This window comes from Gallinula chloropus, assembly GCF_964237585.1.
Source record: "Gallinula chloropus genome assembly, chromosome: 13".
Classification (NCBI taxonomy): domain Eukaryota; kingdom Metazoa; phylum Chordata; class Aves; order Gruiformes; family Rallidae; genus Gallinula; species Gallinula chloropus.
Window position 1 is genome coordinate 20,851,249 of NC_140098.1, and position 20,341 is coordinate 20,871,589.

A 20,341-nucleotide genomic window follows, 5' to 3' on the forward strand; every position below is an offset into this window, starting at 1 on the left:
AGAGGGAAAAGAGGAGTTTTGGGAGCTGTAGTCTAAAGTGCTTGTCTAATCCTTGGGCTGAATTTAGCAGGTACCAGGCAATGTCCAGGAGGGAAACATGCCTTGAAGCAATTTTAGTGATTATCTCCCCCAGTGAAGCGTGGTTAATTTGAGGGTCTGTGGGGGTCAGTCTCACATCAAGTCCAATTTGGCATTTCCACTAGCAGAAGGGAGGGGAGACACCCCCACGCTCCTGACAGCGTCAAGCTGGGCGCAGCGCCGTGTCCCAGGAAGGGCAGAGCAGGATGTTGGGGAAGGATTGTGGCAGGTTGGAAAATAACCTTTAGTTTTCTGTGAAGGTGTGTGCTAACTGCAACACAGAGCTGTGGAAATATGAAGGAGGGGGATGGACCTGGAGCTTCTGAAGCTTCACACTCCTGGGAGAAGCACCCACCTTGTGTCAGGTTGGATGGAGAGGCAAGAGGCACGAAGCTCCCTGTGCGCTCGACGCTCACGAGGTTGCAGTGCCACTGTCACCTGGGAAAGGTAGTGCTGGATTTTGGGGGACCCTTGGGCCAGGCTGTGCAAAAGGAGAGGGCCTCAGGGTGCCGTGTCAAGACCAAGCTGAGATTCGGAGCGAGCGGTCTGTGCCCAATTAAAAATTGGAGCAGGACTGAAGAAGGGCTTTTCTTCTCCCTGGCACAGTGAGGACGCTGCTGGGAAGGAGTGAGAGGCGTCCCAGCAGCTCAGCTCACCTCTGCAAAGCTGGGGGCTGAAGAAACATGTTTTATGGCTTAAGGGGGGTGACACACCTGCTGCCCACTACAAAAGCAGAGGGCTGCAAGTGCTTCACATGGCACCTGGCACCCCAGTGCCTGGCTGGTAAAGCTTCAAGTGTGGCAATGAGGGAATTTCCAGTGAAGCTGTGCTGAGGGAGAAGGGCTGCAGCTGCCATGAGCTGCTGGGGCTGCTGCGCTGGCAGAGATGTCCCCACACAGGCAGAAATCCCTCTTCCTTGTTTAGCACACTGTGTGGGCACGGTGAGCGTGGGGCTTCCTTATTAAATGGTGATTTAATGGTGGGTTCTGCAGGGTGTTAAAATCCAGGGTTGGGGGGAGGGTTCCTGTGAGCACAGGGTGCTCAGCAGAAGGATGTGGGCTGCTGCTCATCAAACAGCGAGTCTTGGGAGAGCTCCCGAGGGGGTGGGAAGGAGAAGGGAGCTGTAACCCAGCTCCGCTGCTCCCTGCTGTCCTCATCCTGCAGCGGATGGAGGAGCAGAGCCAGCTCTTGGGCTGGCTTAGCTCTTCAAACAACTTCCATTAGGCCAAATAGGCTGCCAAGCTCAGCCTGGATTTTGCTGGCTTTTGTTTCTAAGTGTTCCCAGCTGCCTGGCCCCTGGGTGCCAGCACAAAACCACTTTCCCAAGCACCGTGTCCTAGCGTGACATTCCAGTGCCAGAAGCGGAGCCGTGCCGGGGGCTTTGCCAGCTGAACCCCCCTACCATCCCTCTCCTTATCCTCATCTCCATGTGGACCGGGCAGCTGATGGCTGTGGTGGTGGGCTCCATGGCGCTCTGGTACCTTCAGCAAGTTCACAGATGACACCAAATTGTGTGGGAGTGTTGACATGCTGGAAGGCAGGAAGGCTCTGCAGAGGGACCTGGGCGGGCTGGATCCATGGGCAGAGGCCAGCTGTATGGGGTTCAGCGAGGCCAAGGGCAGAGCCCTGTGCTTGGGACGTAACAACCCCGGGCAGTGGGACAGGCTGGGAGCAGAGCGACTGGAGAGCTGCTGGTGGAGAAGGCCCTGGGGGTGCTGGGTGACTGTGACTGAGCGTGAGCCGGCAGCGTGCCTGGGTGGCCAAGAAGGCCAACGGCATCCTGGCTTGTGTCAGACCCAGCGTGGCCAGCAGGTCTGGGGCTGGACTGTGCCCCTGTGCTCGGTGTTGGTGAGGCTGCACCTGGAGTGCTGGGTTCAGGTTTGGGCCCCTCACTCCAAGGAGGACATGGAGGCCCTGGAGCGAGTCCAGAGAAGGGCAGTGGGGCTGGGGAAGGGGCTGGAGAGCAAACCTTCCTAGGGGCAGCTGAGGGTGTTCAGCCTGGAGAAGAGGAGGCTGAGGGGAGGCCTTATCACCACATACACTGATCTGACAAGAGGGTGCAGAGAGGTGGGGGTTGGTCTCTTCACCCAAGGGATGGGTGATGGGATGAGGGGGAATGGGCTCGAGCTGCGCCAGGGCAGGGTCAGATGAGACATTAGGGAAAGATCCTTCCCCAAAGGAAGCGCAGGGTGGTGGGGCTGCGGGAGGCGGCTGGAGGGCAGCGGAACGGGGGCGGCTGGGGCCGTACCGGCACCTCGACCCCCGGCACAACGCCGGGGGGTGGGCGGGGCCAACCGAGGCCACGCCCCGTTTTAAGCCGATAAGGGCGTGTCCCGCGGGGGGCGCGGCGCTCTGACGTCAGACGGCGCGCTCATTTGCATACGGCGTGCGTGCCGCTGGGTGGGCGGGCAGCCGGCCGCGCCGGAGGTGGCGGATCCAAGATGGCGCCGTGCGGACGTGTCCGGAGCCGCTGCCCGGGCCCGGCGCTCCTCCTGCTCCTGGCGCTGGCGACGCGGCCGGCGACGGACGTCGCCGCTGCCGTGGCCCCCGCGGCCGGCGGAGGCAACAGCCTGGGGTTAATGGCGCAACCGGCGGGCCCTCGGGCTGCCCGCGTCGGCGGCGGCTCGGGCAGCGGCTGGAAGCTGTCGGAGGAGGCGGTGTGCCGGGAGGACGTGGTGCGGCTCTGCTCCAAGCACAGCTGGGCCAACAACCTCGCCGTGCTCGAGTGCCTGCAGGACGTCCGCGAGGTGAGGGGCCCGGCCGCCGCGCTGAGCCGGGCCGGGCAGGGCCTACCCTCCCCTTCCCTTCCCTTCCCCTCCCCTCCCCGCGGCGGCGAACAAAGAGCGGGGCTCCGCGCCCCTCGGCCCCGCCGCCCTTCCTCAGGGCAGCGCCCGCCGCCCGCGCCGCCGCTCCTTGTTCCTCGGGCGGGTTGGGAATTGATTTGGGTTTTAATAGTGGGGTTCGCCCCAGCCGGCCGCGCTTCCCGCGCTGCGTCCCCGCCGTGAGGGGGGCGGCCCGGCCCGGCCCGGCCCGGGGGAGGCGGTGAGGGCGGGCGGGCTCCCTCCTTCCCTCCCTCTCTCCTGCCGGCGCCCCGCGGTACCTGCCCCGCTGGGCTCTGTGCGGCCCTCCTGGGAGGGAGAGCTCTCGGCGCCTTGGCTTTGTTGTGGCTGCCGTGCCGCTCCCGGGGGTCGCTGGGTTCTGGGCGGCTTGTGGGAGCGACCTGAGGAGAGCGCGTTGTTTTCTCCCTTGCGGGTTCGTTCCCACCTTCACCCAGAGCTCAGCCGCAGGGCCGGCTGTTTCCCAGCCTGTGTGAAACTAGACCTGCAGCCTTTAGGCCCAGCTTAGTTTACACTGGGAGGTTGGCCAGGCAACCTTGGATTGCTCCCAGGCGTCTGTTGGGAAGTGGCTTAAGCCCGGCTCAGAAAGAAACCTGAGTTGTCACCCCAGGAGACCTTTCTGGCCCCTTGTTTTCATTCATTCATTCCTTGGCGGGTCTTGCTCGGTTCGAAGCAGCCTTTGGGGAAGTACATTTGGTGAGCTGATTGGGGCTGAGATCGGTTTGGTTCCTGGTTTCTCTGCGGTGAAGCCCAGGATTGTCAGGCTGGGTCGGTTTTAATGGCATTTTATGAAGTGGGAATGCAGTCGGGGAAAAACCTGTGCTCCTTTCTCATCTGTTACTGCGGAGACAGCAGATGGCAGTGACTTAATGGCTACTCTAATCAAGGGGAGCCTTGAACCAATAACTGTCAGTGATTGCTTCCTGGCTTCGAGTCCAAAAATAAATTTAGATTTTTATCTGACTTTGTGTTTTAATTTGAGAGCAGGTAAATTTACTGAGGCGCTTGGGCCAGGCTTCCTAAATGAGTTCCGATGCAACAGCTGTCACAGCTATAAGACGTCCTGATTCACACTTTTATGAATAACTTGTCCCTCACTGTTTCTTCCACCTCTCCAGGAGGTTTGGATGCCCTGTCAGGGAGGCAGCCTCTCTGAGGGAGATCTTGGAAGTGGTGCTTGCAGGAGGTGGCTCCGGAGCTACCAGCCTGCCAAAAAGGCAAGCTCTTGTTGTTCCTTTCTTTCCAGCTGTGTGGCCCCTCCCTTTTCTTTTCTTAGTCCCAGTGCTTATTGGTTTTCTGCCATTTTGGTGAGGTGGGCTGTTTTCTCATCTGGTTTATCAGCTCTCTGCTGGAATAGCTGTGTGGTTTTCCTCAGTTAGGCGGGCTGAGTGCTGGGCTGGGGCACAGGGCTCCGCGGAGGGAAGCGGAAGATGAAGAGATGCATCGCACTCCACTCCTGGCAGCTACAAGCCCTGATGGTGGTTCTGCAGCTTTCATGAAAACTCAGCTCTCTTCAACGTTAGGTTTTGCTTGTGGCTTTCCTTTTTCCCTTTTCAAAGGCAGCCTGGTCAGTAGCTTGCTGGCTCTTGGTCTTGTCTAGCTGAAATGCTGTCTGCTGTCCAGTGAATCTCTTCCTGCGGTGACATCCCAGGTATCGATAGGACATCTTGGGGTCATTTTGGATTGGATTTTCTCTCTGAAGGTGCTTGCTTGCAGCCTTGTCCTTACTTGTCTGTCAGCTGACACAGAGCAGTGTTGGCTGATCGTAGGCTCAGCCGTTCACCTGCCGTAACGTCGATGCGATGGGCTGCATCCTGGTGTAAAAACGACTTCCCAGCGTGCTGGTCTGAGAAACCGATGCAAATAACGGACCTGTGGGCATGCCCACAGCTTAACTCTTTGTGTTTAGGCTCTGAGCAGCCCTCATGAGGAACACAAGCATTGAGTGGTGATAGGGAATGCGGTTAGGTGTTGTCTCAGGTGTTTGTTTTTGCGCTGGAGGTGACAGCAGGTTTAATAAGGGACATATTAGCTATTACTGTTGCTGATACAACTTCTGATTTTTTGACCTAGAGCACCTGGCAGCTTGTTTGGATGCTGTTTGAGAATGGGTGGGGAACTAGTCTGAAGCCATCCATGCCAGTAAAAAAAGAAAAGCCTTTAGTGAATGGACAGTTTGGGGAAGTTGCAGTGCCTGTGACAGCATCGGCGAGGATAGTGTTTGGATGCTGCTTCACTACAAGTAGCAGGCAAGATGTTTACATGGGATTAGGCTGCAGCAGCAGCCTTTGTTCCACAGGTCTTTAAGATTATCTTAGCTTTTCTTGTAAGAAACATATCTCTACAGTGGGAAACTTCAGCTTGGAGCTGATTAATGTTATCCGTGTGTTTTCCTTCTTAGGGTGGGAGAGAAAAGCTAAGTCGCTCTTAAATTTGAATAGCCAGGAGAAACAATGACTTGAAACCTTACTTTTGAGTCCATAAAGCACAGAGAAAAGAGAAGATGTGCTCGTTTTGCTAGCCAGCATAATGTGAGCATGTTATTTTGGCATCTGCTGGTTTGCTGGCCTGGATGTCTTCAGAGTAAGCTCTGCCTTGCTTGTGCTGGCTGGTTCTCCTGAATCTAAAGAAAGTGGAGCCTTCAGCCTGTGGTTGAGTGGGGCAGGAGGCTTTCTTACAGGATGGATGTTGAGAGAAGCCGTTTAACACAGGTATTGCCGCTGATTTTTCCACCACGTCAATGAAATGCTTAATTGGCACAGTGCAGAGCCTGCCTCTGCAGGTGCAGAACTCCTCTGCGTTTCAGGCTGTTCAACTGTTTGAAAGAGAGAAATCGAGGGCCAGCCATGCTCTTCTGCTCCCCTTCCAGAGTGGGGGAATGGTAAGGAAGGATGCTTCTCGGTTGGAGACAGCAGTGATCAGAGCTAGTCACCTAAAACATCTTTGACTGATCAGGAAATAGAATCAAAGTCATGCTTGGGTGCGATTTCCAGGTGAACTGATTTTCCTCTAGTCAAAATCATTTGTGGGCTGCACGTGTGAACTGTGCTGAGTCGCTTGGGTTTTGTCATGGGTGTTTTTTCATTGTTACCTGTATAACTTGATGCCGAGATGCAGAAAGAGTAGAACAGGGCTGGGGGCTGCTTCTGCTCCTCAGAAATGTGTTTTACAGGGATGTGTTGGGTTTTACTCCCTGAAATGGCTCTGGTTGCTAGCCTGTTTCTAGAGACACTGAAAAGCTTGTGTTTCACTCAGCATCCTCTTTAAGGACTTTTTATGAGCCGCTTTTTGAACTGAACTTCATTCTGGCCATGGTACAAAGAAACCCATGAAATACAGTAATATATTGTCTAGGTGGAAATTTTTGCGTGATTATTGACGATTTGCATTTCAAGCATGGCTGAGGCTTTGAGTTTGAGGTAGGAACCACAAGCAGGTATGTAAATATCTTAACCAGTGTAGCTCTCTCTTCTGGCTTATTAGTGATTAATCAGTGAGTGAGCTTGATGCCATGATCGTCAGGCTTCGCTCGCGTTGCGTTTGGAGGGGTTATGTAATACTCAGAGCATTACAAACATCCAGCTGTATAATGCTGATGTGTTCCAGGCTCAATGATTGTTCAGAGATCAAATGGTCACGGTTAAATTGGGATTCGAGATCAAAGTTTGGGCCTCCTGCTCCTTCCCGTGCCCCAAATGGATCCGTGTCTTGGGTAGCGCCTTTCTGCCAGGGATGCTGTAATTGAGCCCTGCTGTCTAGGGGAAAAGGTGCTGTCAATGATAGGATTGGGTTAAGAGCAAACCAAGTGAATCCTAGGGCCTTGTATTTCAAGAATAGCGTTTTTCTTGTTATTTCCCATGCATGCTCATTGTAAAAGGCCAGAAGAATTATTTGATGTGACTTAAGGATGGGGAAGCGTCTCAACGTTTGGCAGGTCGGGAGCTGGCACAGTACTTCTGTCTAACTGCTCTGTGCCTCACTGTGTGTGTACCTGAGCTCTCTAAGTGGTCTGATGAAGTGGTGCCAGTGCAATTACCTGAGCTTTAAAATTATAGATGGAAAAGAGAACCGGGGTGGCATAATGCATGCTTGGAGAACAACATGTGCTGTGCTTGTAGGAAGGGGGGTGTGTGTGTTTGCTCGGTCCCTATGCTTGTTCTCTGGTTTTCCTACCCTGTTGGTTAAAGGGATTGGAAATGGGAAGGTTTCCCTGAAGCCTGTTGGTTGCATCGAGGTAGAGAAGCGTGATGTGTCACAGCAGCTTGATTTCATTTTTCCTCTTTTATCTGGGTAATTCATTGAGCCAAAGGGTGAAGGCTTTGTTTTGACTCACCATGCGACGACATTATCTCATAGCTGAGCAGTGCTCCTGTTCCTTCTGTCTCTCTCAGCTTCCTTCCCATGCTGGCATTTACAGAGCCTCTTCTGAGATGTCTGGGCTGTGGCAGCAAGTGGCTGCTTACCTGTCTGGGGCTGTAAATAACCGAGGGCTGTGGGTTAAACGTAGCAGGGGGTGGGCTAGTTCTTAGGAAATGCAATTAGCAAAGACATTGTGGAGTTGGCAATCTCCTTCAGTGTGACCGTTTGGGTTTGTCCCACAAAACCTCCTGGTGTTCTTCCTGGCTTTCAGGTGAGCTGTTTTAAATGAGAATCGCTTCCCCCAACCCAGCTCCCCATCTCTCTGGGCAGTAAGAACATAGTGGTGGGGTGGAGGGTGTTCTGGTTCTCTTAACTATCAGGAAGGACTAGGCCATTAGTATTCCTGTGATGCTCTTGCAGTGCCTACAGTGCTATTGTCTGGTTCAGATACCAACACACAAAGGGATTTTATTTTCCTTTTTTTTTTAATGCAATGATCAGAAACCTGGGAAATGTACCTTAAGCTTTGAAAGGGCTTTGCTTGCACCCTGCCTTTTTTCTAAGGGATATTAACCAGGTGATGGCTCAAAGCCACCAATACAGTGCCTGGGAGTTTAAGAACTCTTACATCCTTAAGGGAAAAAGAAAAAAGAGAGTTCTTGCCCATAGTTGAAGTGGAGCTAAGGTAAAGTAGGAATGTGTTAGGGTTTTAAAGATAGTTCTCTCTGATAGCAGTCAGTTATCTGGGTGCTGAACTCTGAAACTTAATGAAGACTTTACAGAGGTTTGTGGCAGACACAAATTAATTTGAATGGTCAAGACCGGTCCATCCTGCTTCTGAAATCCATAAAGGGTAAGATGGATCTATCAAAGTCAATGGAAGGGAATGGTTGGACCTATGAGGGAGTGAGATGATTAAGTTTTGAAAAAGGAAAAAAAAAAAACCCTCAAACCCACCAAAGAAAAAACATGAGCAAAAGAAACTGAGGGAGACGGGGCTGGATCACTCTCTGAAGCTTTTTTACTCCTGAGGCTTGGCTTCTTCACTGAGATTAGTCACATTTCTGTTGTGAAGTTCTTGTTATCCCTTGTGTTCAGGTAGCATAAGCCCAATTTCCTCCTTGCTTTTGTAGTTAAGCCTTAAAGTAAAATTCCAAATGCCCTTCAGAAGCCTGGTTTGTGTTTGGGTTGGTTACTTTGGCGTCTGCCTTGGGCTTCATCTCAGGATGTAGCAATATTGAAAAGTACTGGGGAGACCTAATTGCAGTGTACCAGTACTTAGAGGGGTCCCACAGGGGAGTGGGAGAGGGGCTGGTCACCAGGGAGTGCGGGGACAGGAAAAGGGGTGATGATGCTTCAAGCTGACAGAGGGCAGGGTCAGGTTAGATGTGAGGAAGGAATTCTTTACTCTGAGGGTGGGGAGGCCCTGGCACAGGGTGCCCAGAGAGGCTGTGGAAGCCCCTGGATCCCTGTCAGGGTTCAAGGTTGGATGGGGCTTTGGGCAGCCTGGTCTAGTGAGGGTGTCCCTGCCCACGGCAGGGGGTTGGCACTGTGTGATCTTTGAGGTCCCTTCAACCCAAAGCCTTCTGTGATTCTGTGTGAGCAGACTTAGAGGGTAAGATGCTCTGCCCTGCTAGTTCCTGGGCTTAGAGTCCTGTGAGCAGAGTGTTAAGCACAGCTTCTTAGTTCTCCATATCCTTAGGGATCTTAACTGCAGCTCTGCTGATCCAAGTGTTGTTTTTGTGGGGTTTTTGTGGGGTGTGTGCGATGGGTCTCTTCAGTTCTGTGCTGTTCTTGGCATGCTGCTACTTGTAGCTGGTTAGGCACTGGTCTGGCTTGGGAGGTTTGGCTTACTGAAAGGGATTATCTTCTAAGTCTGCTTCCTTTAGCGAGCTGGCACTGCTGCAGCTCTGAATACAGAGGAGGAAAGGAAGGGAAATACAGGGGGAGAAGTAAAAGTTTAACATAGGCTGTGCAGCCTGAGCTTGGCTCAGGTTTGGCATAGGCTGTGCAGCCTGAGCTTGGCTCGGGTTTGGCATAGGCTGTGCAGCCTGAGCTTGGCTCAGGTTGAACTGAGAAGGCTGCGTTAGGTAGAGGTCTGGTTATGGGGAGGTGACTTACCGAGACAGATCACATCCTCCTCTCCCTCATGCTGGAGGAAAGGAGATCTGTCTAGCTCTGGTGGTGCTTAGGGTCCTCACAGTTGGGCCAGAAAGGTTGGAGGAAGGTTTGTGCTAGGCAAGATACATGCTGCCTTTATTTTTCCAGTGTAGAGATGGTGTCTGGATGGGCTTCATAGCACAGCTTTGCTGCACGTGAGCCCTGCTTGCTTTAGTATTTGGGAAATGTATGCTTACTTTTGAAAGGGCTTTGCAGTTATTCTTCCCAATAATAAATCCTGAAAAATTGGCTGAATAGAAGGTCTAGGTGATTGCTGCTTTTCTTGAAATCTTGCCTCAAACCAGGGTTGGGTTTTTTGATCTTCTGACTGATGGAGCTGGTTGCTATGGCACCATTCCATTCCGTGCTGTTCGCTGGTCATTTTTTGCCATCATGGGATAACCTTCATTTTCTGGGTGTTGTGGTATCCCTGTCAGCGTGCCAGGTGAGGAGCAGAAGTCCTTCCTTCCCTGGGGACCAGCTTGTAGTGTAACCACGACTCCTCTTCCTCAAGAGGGTAAATGAAACCCTGTCCTGCTCTGCTTGGAGCAGAGGTGGTGTTCAGGAGAGCTCTGCCCTGGCAAGCAGGGCAGAGCTTTCCTTCAACAGAGAGGGGTCTGTTTTCTCCACACCATCTTTTTGGGCCGTATTGCCTGAGTTTGGGGTTCTTTTTCCCTTTGCATCAGCGCATCTTGTAGCTCTAACAGCTCTGTGAGTTTGGATTTCATGTGTTGGAACGCATTAGAGTGTGTCACTTGGCTGTGATGTCCAAAATTTTCCTTAACTCAAACTGGACATTTGCTGTCTTTATTATTATTGCTGGTGCTGTGGTTTAAGACCAGTGGTGCACATCTAACATCTCTTTTACCAGATGAGAACACAGGGACAAATAAACATTAATCATGCAGGACAAGAATGTTTATTTGCTGTGTTTGTTGTTTGCATTTTTGTCTGAAAGAATGCATGTAAAACAGCTGAGGTGACCAAAAAGTAGTGTTTAGTGTAGTAAGTATGTGTGGTTTCTGTATGTGCCTGGAGTATTTTACTCTCTTGCAGTCAGTGGTAGAACTGTGTGCTCTTCTCTGAAAAAGTCTCCTAGTTTCCTTGTTTGATCCTCAGGAGTTCAGAGTCTCTTCTCTAGAAATGAGCTGGTTAAGTTGATGTAATTAAGTGCTGACATGTAACAGGCTGGGTTAATAACAAATAGCTGTGCCATTCCTGCTACACAGACTCATTCAGCCAACTGTGCTGTCTTTTGTTTAAAAAATAATGCCCAGCTTAATCTGGTGGCAAGCCTGCTGCCTGGACCTCTTCAGCCTTACCAGGAGGCTCACCGCCCGCGTCGTGCTCAGTAGCTCGCTAATTGAGAGGTTCCTTTCTGCACCGTCCTATTAGTGCCCAGTGAAATGCTTTCCACCGAGTGCACTGCAAAACAAACTCAGCAGAGTGTGCATTCTTCTAAGTGCTGAAGTAATTGTCCTACCAAAAAAAAAAAAAAGGTTTGATACAATTAAAAAACCCACCCCAAAACCCATGCCCCAGCCTGTTTGGCTTGTAGTCTTTCTGTAACAGTCCAGGCTTGATTTGAGCTGAGTCAACTTCTGTTGACACAGTTCTGAGCAGAGTTGAAATCAGATCTGGAAGAAGCTTACACCCAGCTCTTTGATTATCAAACTGATTTATTTTTTTTGCTTCTGTGGCCTGTCTGGGTATGTTGTAGAATCAGAGGAGCCAACTGCTTCCAGGTCTAATCACTGCAACGCCACGGTTGCCGTCGTTCACAGCATGAATGGTTCATGAGGCTGCAGTTCTTTAGCTGTGTTCATGGTGATTTAAACAAATCAATATTAAGGTGATCCTCTTATTGTAGAATTCAGACAGGCTGGTCAGAAATCTGATGGCCGTTGATACAAGGTCCTGAGTCAGCGCAGGCGCAGAGGGCTGTCGATGGTGAGCTTTCCTTCTCAGGCATTTTATACTGTGATTTTATATTGCCAGTACATTATTGCTGCTGCTTTTTTTTTCATCATTACTTTTGAACTGATGCTATAAGCACCATGTTCTTGGTGCTTTGATATTTGAGGTGCATGAGGGGCTGAGGTGCTCAGTCTCTCACCCTAGCACAGCTATTCGAATTCACGGTGACATCCCCCTTACCTTACTGAGGGCTGTAGAGTTGACTCTGTGTAAGCAACAAGTATCCTGGTTGCAGTCTTTCTTGCTGCCAGCCTTCAGCCCAGAGGATCAGTCTGCTTTCCAGTAACACACATCCCTTGTAGCTGGCATCAATAAAGAAGTGTGGAAAAGTTTTTGAGTTGCCTGTTATGTTTGGCAGCTGGAGCTGCATCATTAAAGGAGTGGAAAAAGGCAGGAAGAATCTTTTTAGTCAGTGGGGAACTGGAGAAGCTCAGTGTGCCACTTGGTGTGGTTGGAATGGGAGATTTCTTCTGGCAACCTTAATGATCCATCTATTCTGCTTAAAACAGTGAGGTGGATTTTCTGTGACTGCTGCTCGGGGAAGCATTCAGTGGGATGACATGTCAGTGCTTACTGGGGGAGAGGTATGGGTTAGGAAATATTTAACAGCAGTTGCTGCTGGGAAACAGCTGTTTGAGTCGATAGCTGCAGCTAGTCAGGATCTTGGGGATGCAGTAACATCACTTCCTTTAACTGAAGGCTTCCAGGCAGCGGCCAGCAGTCACCTTCACCTCTTTTTGTTTCTGATTCATCGTAGGAAGCAAAGTTATTTTTTTAAAGCCAAAACTTACAAACAAAAAAGCTGAAGTGCTCCTTTATAGTTTAAGCCTTCCTTGTGCTTTTATTAAAGTGGGTAGTGGAACAGGACTCCTGTGGTGGGTGTTTGTCCCATCTCTGGGAATCCCAGTGGTAACAGCATCGTCTGGGAAGGCGTGGTACTAGGGAACATCCTTCTCCCTCACCTGGCTCACTGCTCTAAAGGTGCACGCCCATTCTAACCTTAGCACTAATAGCCTTAATTAGAAATATCTATGCCAAATAGTAGTTGCAGGGGGTGTGTGATTCTGTGCTTTCCTTGCAGAACACAAAGCCTGCTGTGCTTTGGATTCCTCCTTCGCGCCCCGCGCCTTCGCCGGCGCCGAGCAGACGGTGAGTCCTCGCTGACCGGGCTCCCGTCTCGCAGGCAGCGCAGCGGCGTGCAGGGCAGACGTCCATGGGGTAGCCCGGAGTTTGCACTGCCTGGGGTACTCGGTTTGTGCCTGTCCACATTGAACCCCTTTCAAGTGCTCTGAAGCCAAGTTGGCTCCCTTCCTCGCAGCAGCTCACAGGCAAGGCCTGTGCAAAGAGAAAGAGCGTTCAGCAGGGCATGAACTACAGGGCTCTTTGTTTCCCCTCCCTCCTCCAGGTATCTGTGAACTTCTCCAGCATCCTGTTGTATAAAACCATAGTCTAAACTTGTTCTGCTAGGGAGAGTGCTGATGGAATTTACATTCTTCTCTTTGTGAGGCAGCTCTTCCCAAAGTATTTTTCCCAACTAGATACCTCCCTTGAGACATTCCAGTGAAATCCATTGTGACTTTGTGATGCCCTTGAAGATTATTAAATAAATGTTGTCTTCTAATGTCTGGTTTACTCACTAGGGTTCACAGTATCTTAGAATACTTGCAAAAGGCGTTTTCTGAAAGCTTTCTAAGAACACTGAGGAGCTTGGGTAGACTCTGTGGTGTAGGCATGCAGCTGCAGAGGAGTTTTGAACTTGATTTCTGTGAGTAATTAAAAAGGAAGGTAAGACTCAGTGCTCCAGTCACTCTTCTTGCTGGCTCTTAGCCCACCACAGCTGTACTGCCCAGCGTGTTGTGCCGTAGGGCAAGTGGAAATAGGCAGAACTCTTCCTGTGGTTGAGTTGTGTATCATGACTGACTTCAAATAACATGGCAGTGCACTGCTGCCATCTTAAAGTGAACTTCTGTCTCTTGGGAAATAGATGGACTTTGATCTCTGACTGTAATCACTTTTGCATTACCTACTGGGACGACTGATTTGGAATTGGGATCCTGTTGGGGAGATCTAAGTTTTGGCTTTAAAAAAAACCCCAAAAAACCCCTCTGTGAATGTGACATTGAACCATTCAAGCAGAATGGCAAAAAGGGGAGATGTTAAGAGCAAGATGGCAGAGGAACTTACAGCCTGTTAGACATTAGGATGTTGGAGAACCTCTGTATGTCTTCAAAACTTGAGAAAATAAAGTTTTAAGGCAGAGCATTACTTCATATACCTTGATTGTTCTGATCTTAAATTGGGCCAGAAGAGTCTTTCCGAACTGAACTTTTATTCTCAGGAAACTCCTGGAGGGTGACTGATCCTGCAGCTCACAGTCTTGGGAGCCGCGTTCCTGAAAGTACTTCTGAACAGCCTTCTGGGGGGTTGGCGTGGTTTTCTTTAAGTGATTTATATGTTGTGTGCTTCTTGTAGCATTAAAAGCCATAAAATAAATGAAAAGAGGTTATCTTTGAAAGGTACCTAAACCAGTACCTCAGAGCTGTCAGAACACTGCACGTGAGTAAAATCTGGGCAGTGGATACAGTGCTACTTGATCTCATGTTTATGAAGCGCATTGTTTTGCTTCTCCTTCTCTAATAAGTTCATCAGTTTGGGTCCTGTCTCTTGGTAGCACTATTTTGGGCATGTTTTACTACGTGTTTAGACCTGAATCTGGGACTTGAGCAGTGAACTTCCTTCTGTGTACATGGGTGAAGCTGAAACCCTACGGGCAGGTGAGCCCCATGGGTTATCACTAGATGAGCATCGTTACAGGAAGAGATTGGAGGAGATGCAGCATTGAACAGCATGGCCACATTCCCAGTCATGAATATACCTGGAAACAAAGGGAAAGATGATGCTGTTGAGCATGTTTTCCTCTCAGCTTCCAGAAGCTGATGTGCAGAAGCTAAGAGGATCCAGTCTTGGGCAGGCAGCTGGAACCTTTCTTCTCACATCATATTAGAGCAGTAGGCTTGTGTTTGAGTGTCTGGGCATGTGGCCATCCTTAACAGTCAGGGTGGATGCTCTTTTTGTTTGGTTTGGGTTTTTTTTTTTTACATGGATTTTTTCATATCCTTTATTATTCAAATGTCAAGCCAAAGCTATGCTAGCCAAATCATCTCAATTAAGAATTTCCAGGGCAAGGTACAGTAACTATTATTCTAGCTTGCTCTGGTGTAGAAGCTTGTGTAGGACTTATTTTCTTAGAGATAGACCGTAATATTCCATGGTACTGATAAATCACAGAATTGGCCTGGTGACAGTGAATTCAGTAGCCAGGAAGAATGATTGATTTCACAGGGCAGCAATGAGAGGTTTCTGTTAGGATCTCTTCTTGGATCGCATGGCATGTTGCTGGGATTTTGACTGTGGAAGTGTTTGTCTTAAAGTTTTGATGTTCTTGCTGGGATGTGGTTACAGTAGAAAGATGCTGCCTTTCCCTGGAAGAGGTATGTGATCAGGTGAATCTTCCAGAATAACAGTGGCTTGGAAAGGACAGCAATCCTTTCTGCCCTGTGCTCCAGGTAGTGGGAGTTGTTAGCAGCCACCTTAGCAAAGCAGACCTCACGCCTTGTCCTGATGACTGCTGCAGCTCCTGTGCAAGGGGGAGAGCTTCTTCCACATCAGCTGCCACTCCTGCTGTTACCCTTACAGATACACTCTTCATTGCAGTCTTGTCTGGTTCTTGTCCTACTGGGTGGCTCACATTAGTTCTTTTCCGGGTCTGGCTGTCCAAGCTGCGCTGTAAATCCAACAGGTATCCTGTAAATCTGACGGATATCCGAGGCTGATGACATCTTGGGCTGGACCTGGCTGAGATCCTGTGTTGCCATCCTGCGTCACTTTGGGAGCTGCTGGTTAAAATAACTCTGCTTTGGTTTCCTCAGCTACAGTACTTGGCAACAGCTGAGTAGTACACAGGCTGAAGGCGTGGGCAGAGCACCCAGTCTGTCTCGGTGCTGTGAACAGAGGTGAGGGGTGGGGGGGGGTGGGGTTCTTGCTTTTCAGCATTACATGTTCTGTAACAGTTCAGCCTTTGCTGGTATAATCTTGAGAACGAGTAGCATCTCTTAATGGTGAGCAAATTGTGTGGTTTTTACAATAAAACTAGTCTCTCACCTGAATGAGACGTAGCTGTGTTTGTTCTTTATTAAAACATGAACATGTTCCACATTCACTGGTGAGACTTGCTGCATCAGAAGGTAACACAGTGCATGGGTCTGAGGTACTTAGTGTTTCACGTCCTTTCTTACTGCCTCTTGCTGTGATCCATGGAAAGCGCTTCGTGAAAAATAAGGAAGAGTTGCTTTTGCCTGTAGCATCTGCGTCTTAAAAACATTGTGTGGGACTGAAATGTTGCTTCATCTTTCTTCTGGAGAAAATCTGCGACTTGTTTTAGTCCAAAAGGATTTCTAGGACTACAGGAACAGCAGTTTGCTGATTCTGTACCAAAATGCCTGAGGCTCTTGTCCAAGAGAAATGCAACCTGGAGTAAGATCACAGAATCGCAGAATCGAAGGGACTGGAAGGGACCTTCAGAGCTCATGGGGTCCAACCCCCCTGCCCAAGCAGGGTCCCCAGGACAGGTTACACAGGTCGGCGTCCAGACGGGTCTGGAATATCTCCAGAGAAGGAGACTCCACACCCCCTGGGCAGCCTGTCCCAGGGCTCCCTCACCCTCACTGGGAAAAGTTCTTCCCCATGTTGGTGTGGAACTCCCTGTGCTCCAACTTGAAGCCATCGCCCCTTGTCCTGTCCCCACAGACACTGAGAAGAGGCTGCCCATGTCCCCCTGCATCCCACACTTCAGCTATTGATCCCCATTGATCAGATCCCCTCTCAGGCTTCTTTTCCCAAGGCTGAACAGCCCCAGGTCACTCAGCCTTTCCTCGTAGGGGAGATGCTCCAGGCCCTTCATCATCTCTGTAGCCTCCTCTGGACTCTCTCCAGGAGATCCCTGTCTTTTTTGTACCAGGGAGCCCAGAACTGGACACAACACTCCAGGTGGGGCCTGACCAGGGCAGAGTAGAGGGGGAAAGATATTACTGCCCTGAAGAGCTTGTTTGTTCATAGATTTGATATTGATATGCCTGATAAATATTTGGAATTTGATTGCCATAAGTGTTCATCCTTCAGGAAAACTGGTGCCCCTCCTTGTAATGCCCCAGAGATCCTGGGAGCAGCTGTGGAGGATGCTGGGGGCACAGGTGGCTCATCCTTGAATTCTCTACATGCTGTGTCTTGCTAACTTCCTCACGTGTGTTTACAAAGTTGCATGTAATCCACAACAAGGTGCAGGTCAGCTTGAGAGCGTGGGAGTCTTGAGGTGCACGTGTGATGAAAGCCACTTGTGACTTTGGAGAAGACTCCAGCAATATCTTACCCATGGCTGTAAGGCTGTAGGTGCAGCTGGGTAGTCTAATCAATGAAACTTGCTGCTTGCTGTTGAGAAGAAAATGTTCATGGAGGAAAACAGCAAATCAGAGTTATCAAAGTAACCCTTGCTGGCTGGAGGGATGCCAGTGGGATGGAGAGTGGGGTGTATCAGCCATGCTTGCATTTGAGTAACGTAATATGAAACAGTTTAGGATGCAGGGAGGCTGTGCTTCCAGCCCCTCAGGCTTGCTTGGGGAGGGTGTCTGGGATGCAGACATAAAATAAAGCTGAATAGCTTTAAATCTTGACATGTGTCAGGCTTGGCCAAGCTTAACTAAACTGAGCGCAGAGCTTAAGTGACGGGGGTCTTGTAAGTGGCGTGGGATATGAGCCTAATTATTTACAAGGTGTTTGAACTTTGGCAAAATATCCTGGTGAACCTGAGCTGCAACTTTCTCTCTGGAATGTTTAGGAAATTGTGAGTCATCTGTTGTTTTCTGTTTGTTTAAAACAAAACCCCAAAGCACAACGCTCCCCAGTTAACTTCATTTAGACTGTTTGACTGTTTACTTAGTGTTGAGGTACCTGTATCCCAAAAGGTGACTTCAGCTGTGTTTCAAAAGCGGGTGCTGTAAGTTTGGGGCGGTGTGGTAGCAGATGAGAGGCAGTGGTGCTGCCTGGGGGATGCTGTGGAGGTGTGTGTTGGCCTGTCTGACTCAGCAGCAAGATCTGCAGCAGGAGGGGGATATTTTCTAGAGGTACAGCAAGAGATGGAGCTGAATCGCTGCCTGAGGACTTAGGTTTCCCCTCTTCCTGTGAGGGGAATCAGCATTTCCTGGGATTTCTTGTGTAACAGTCTCTCTCTTCTGTTTATGGAGCAAGCTAGCCTGTCTGGACCCTCTTCAGGAACGTTCCAACATAACAGTTTCGGGATGAGGTGGTCAATTCTTCTCCCAGAGTGATTTTCTCTGGATAAAACAAGGCATGTTCAGTATAGTTTTCACCTATTAGATGCAACTGTTGCACCCTGAGACCTTCCTGCAGTTGATTTGCTTCTACTGTTTCCCAGCTGTTTGGTTTACAGCAGTTTCTCTGGTTTAATATTGGTTTTAGAAGAAGGGATCATCTCAGGGATGTACTTGGCTGGGTTGGGGGGAAGTGGGTGTTTCAAGTGATGGAAAATGGAGCTTGTTCTCTTTAACACTGCTTGCCGTGGCACTGGGTAATGACAGTAATAGTGTGGGCTAATTATGTGTACATTTGAGGCTTTTCCTGTCTGAACAGAGTGTTTTGTTTGTTGTATGTCAAGGGAAGATGATTAAAAGGTTCTAACAAACCCTTCCTGGAGGTTTTCTGTGCTCTTACAAGCGCCTTGTTTGTAAGGTCAGCGTTCCCCAGAGGTTTGTGTGCTTCAGCCAACCCCTGGTACCTAGCTCTTGTCCCACTTTTTATTCAGTCTTCGTGACGCTTTCTAAAACCTCAGCAAATAAGGGCGAGTGATCCCTGAAAAGCTGTGTCTCTCTTGGCTCTGCTGTGCTTTGGGATGTGCCTGGAAAAGGTGCTTTCAGAAGAGGGCTGGAGCGTGATGGCTTGTTGGTTAGGTCTGCTTCTCAGCCCTCAGTTCAAACTTTGTCTTGGTGCTGATGAGTTAGAGAAGGATCTAGAGAAGGACCCCCCCCTCCCAGAGCATGTTGGTGTGAGCATCCCTACACCAGGAGGTAAAACCAAGGTGTGGTTTTAGGACTATGTGCTGTGCTTGATGAGTGTGAATCGTGGTGGTGATGGGGAAGAGCTGGAGGTTCAGGTAACTGATGAAGTGAGCACTGATTTGGCTTACAGAAGCAGGTTGTGTTGAGGAGTAGTATTTCTAGCAGTTGTCTGCTTCGTTGCTGAATGCTGGAGGCTGCTGCTCCTGCAGCCAGGGTGGTTGAACAAAGCAGCTCTCGTGCAGGGGAAATGGGAGCTGGTTCCAGCGTGTGTGGCTGTGAATGGCAGCCCTTAGGAATGGCATCAGGTGTTTCAGTGGTCCCTGCTCCACGTAGTGCTTCATCCTTGGAGAGTCTCGACAGTGTTGGCTCATCCAGGTAAAAGTTCAAGTTGCAAGTTCAAGACTCTTTGGAGGATCTCAAGACTAATAGGAGGAGGAAAAAACCATTTGGTTCTGTAGTCATAGGGTAGAGGCTTGGGGAAGGAAGCCTTGATGGGAAGAGATGCCTGTGTTATGGGAAACCAGGCTTCAGGGAGTTAAAATTTTGCACCTGTGGCACATAACTGTGTAAATGAATTCAGATTAGTTATCTAGGGAGACTAATGGGAAGCATGTTTTAATGAACCCTGGCTAATTAGTCTATTAAAGTTCTTGATCAATACACAGGAGACCTCAAACTACTTGCAGATTATTTTTAAAAGAAACCTGCTATATATATTTTTTAAATCTTCTGCATATAATCAAAACAACTGGAGGCACTTGGTTTGTAGACTTCTAGTTCACCAGGGCTTTATATATTTGGAGGCTGCCTGTAAATTAAAGCTGAAGACTTAAGCACCTCCAAGAGTATTAATTGTAGATTTGTTAATGGGAAGTGCAGATGCATAAATGGGTTTGAGAGCACAGATAGTTGGAGAGAACGTGAGCTTTTGGAATAAGTTTTGCTCTAAGTGCATTGAAATGTGTAGAGACGATTACCTGGGCTGCTTTAATGTGGTCTGGGTTTGTTTTAGGGTTGGAACCTGTTTTGCGTGCTGGTGTAGACCAGGCAAGGCAGCTGTCTGTGGTTTTCTAGCAGAGGAGAGTTCTCCTAAACCCTTGGTGGTGTTTGTATGCTCTTAAGGTGACCCATGGAAGCACCACCTCTTGGGTTTTCTCCACAATATTGCGTATGGATTTCAGTGGCCATTAACACCAGATAAAAATACCCAGCAGAGACAGCCTTCCCCTTGAGGGATGTAAAGTACTGTGTTTAAATTGGTGCATATTAATGACATTGGAACACGTTTTAGTCTTCTCCATTGAGCTAATTAGCCAAACTGCCTTGCGTGTGCCTAGTTAATACAGGGCTCTGTGTGTGTGCAAATGGATAAGGAATGAGTAACCCAGATTAGGAAAGGTAACCCTCCAGCAAACAGCCTCCAACCCTGGCACAGAGCTGTTCTTTCAGGAGCCCTTTGCAGCAAGGAATGCCAGGGCTGTCAGACAGATGGCTTTTATTCTCCTGTATGTTCAACCGGTTGCAGCTTCTGGGCTCTGTTAGTAGCAGCACCGATTGTAGCGATGGAAGAGGATCTGTGCAGCCTGCTTCGACTTGCACAGCCAGGGAATGGCTGAGACAGCCTCTCAGAGACATTCACGCTGTATGGCTCAAAGGCTTGTCCTCCTCCGGTGCTTTGGTGGCAGAGGGGGCTGAGAAGAAGCATGTGCCTTGTAAAAAAGCAAGTTAGGAGCCTGGTGGTCTCCTAAAGGGACCCCAAAGTAAAGGGTTCTCTGTGTAAATGCACACTGAGTAGCACCACTT

The 20,341-nt window shown here is 49.6% G+C and overlaps 1 protein-coding gene across 1 annotated transcript in view; it reads left to right on the forward strand.

The window, feature by feature from the left end:
• Positions 1-2,519: 2,519 nt before the first annotated feature.
• The window catches only part of GLG1 (golgi glycoprotein 1), a gene marked incomplete at its 5' end in the record, with an annotated part of 78,623 nt that continues 60,801 nt past the window's right edge, over positions 2,520-20,341 (forward strand). The window contains one exon of the mRNA XM_084270168.1: positions 2,520-2,825. Coding sequence (XP_084126294.1) covers positions 2,520-2,825 — 306 coding nt within the window. The remainder of the gene's footprint in view (positions 2,826-20,341) is intronic.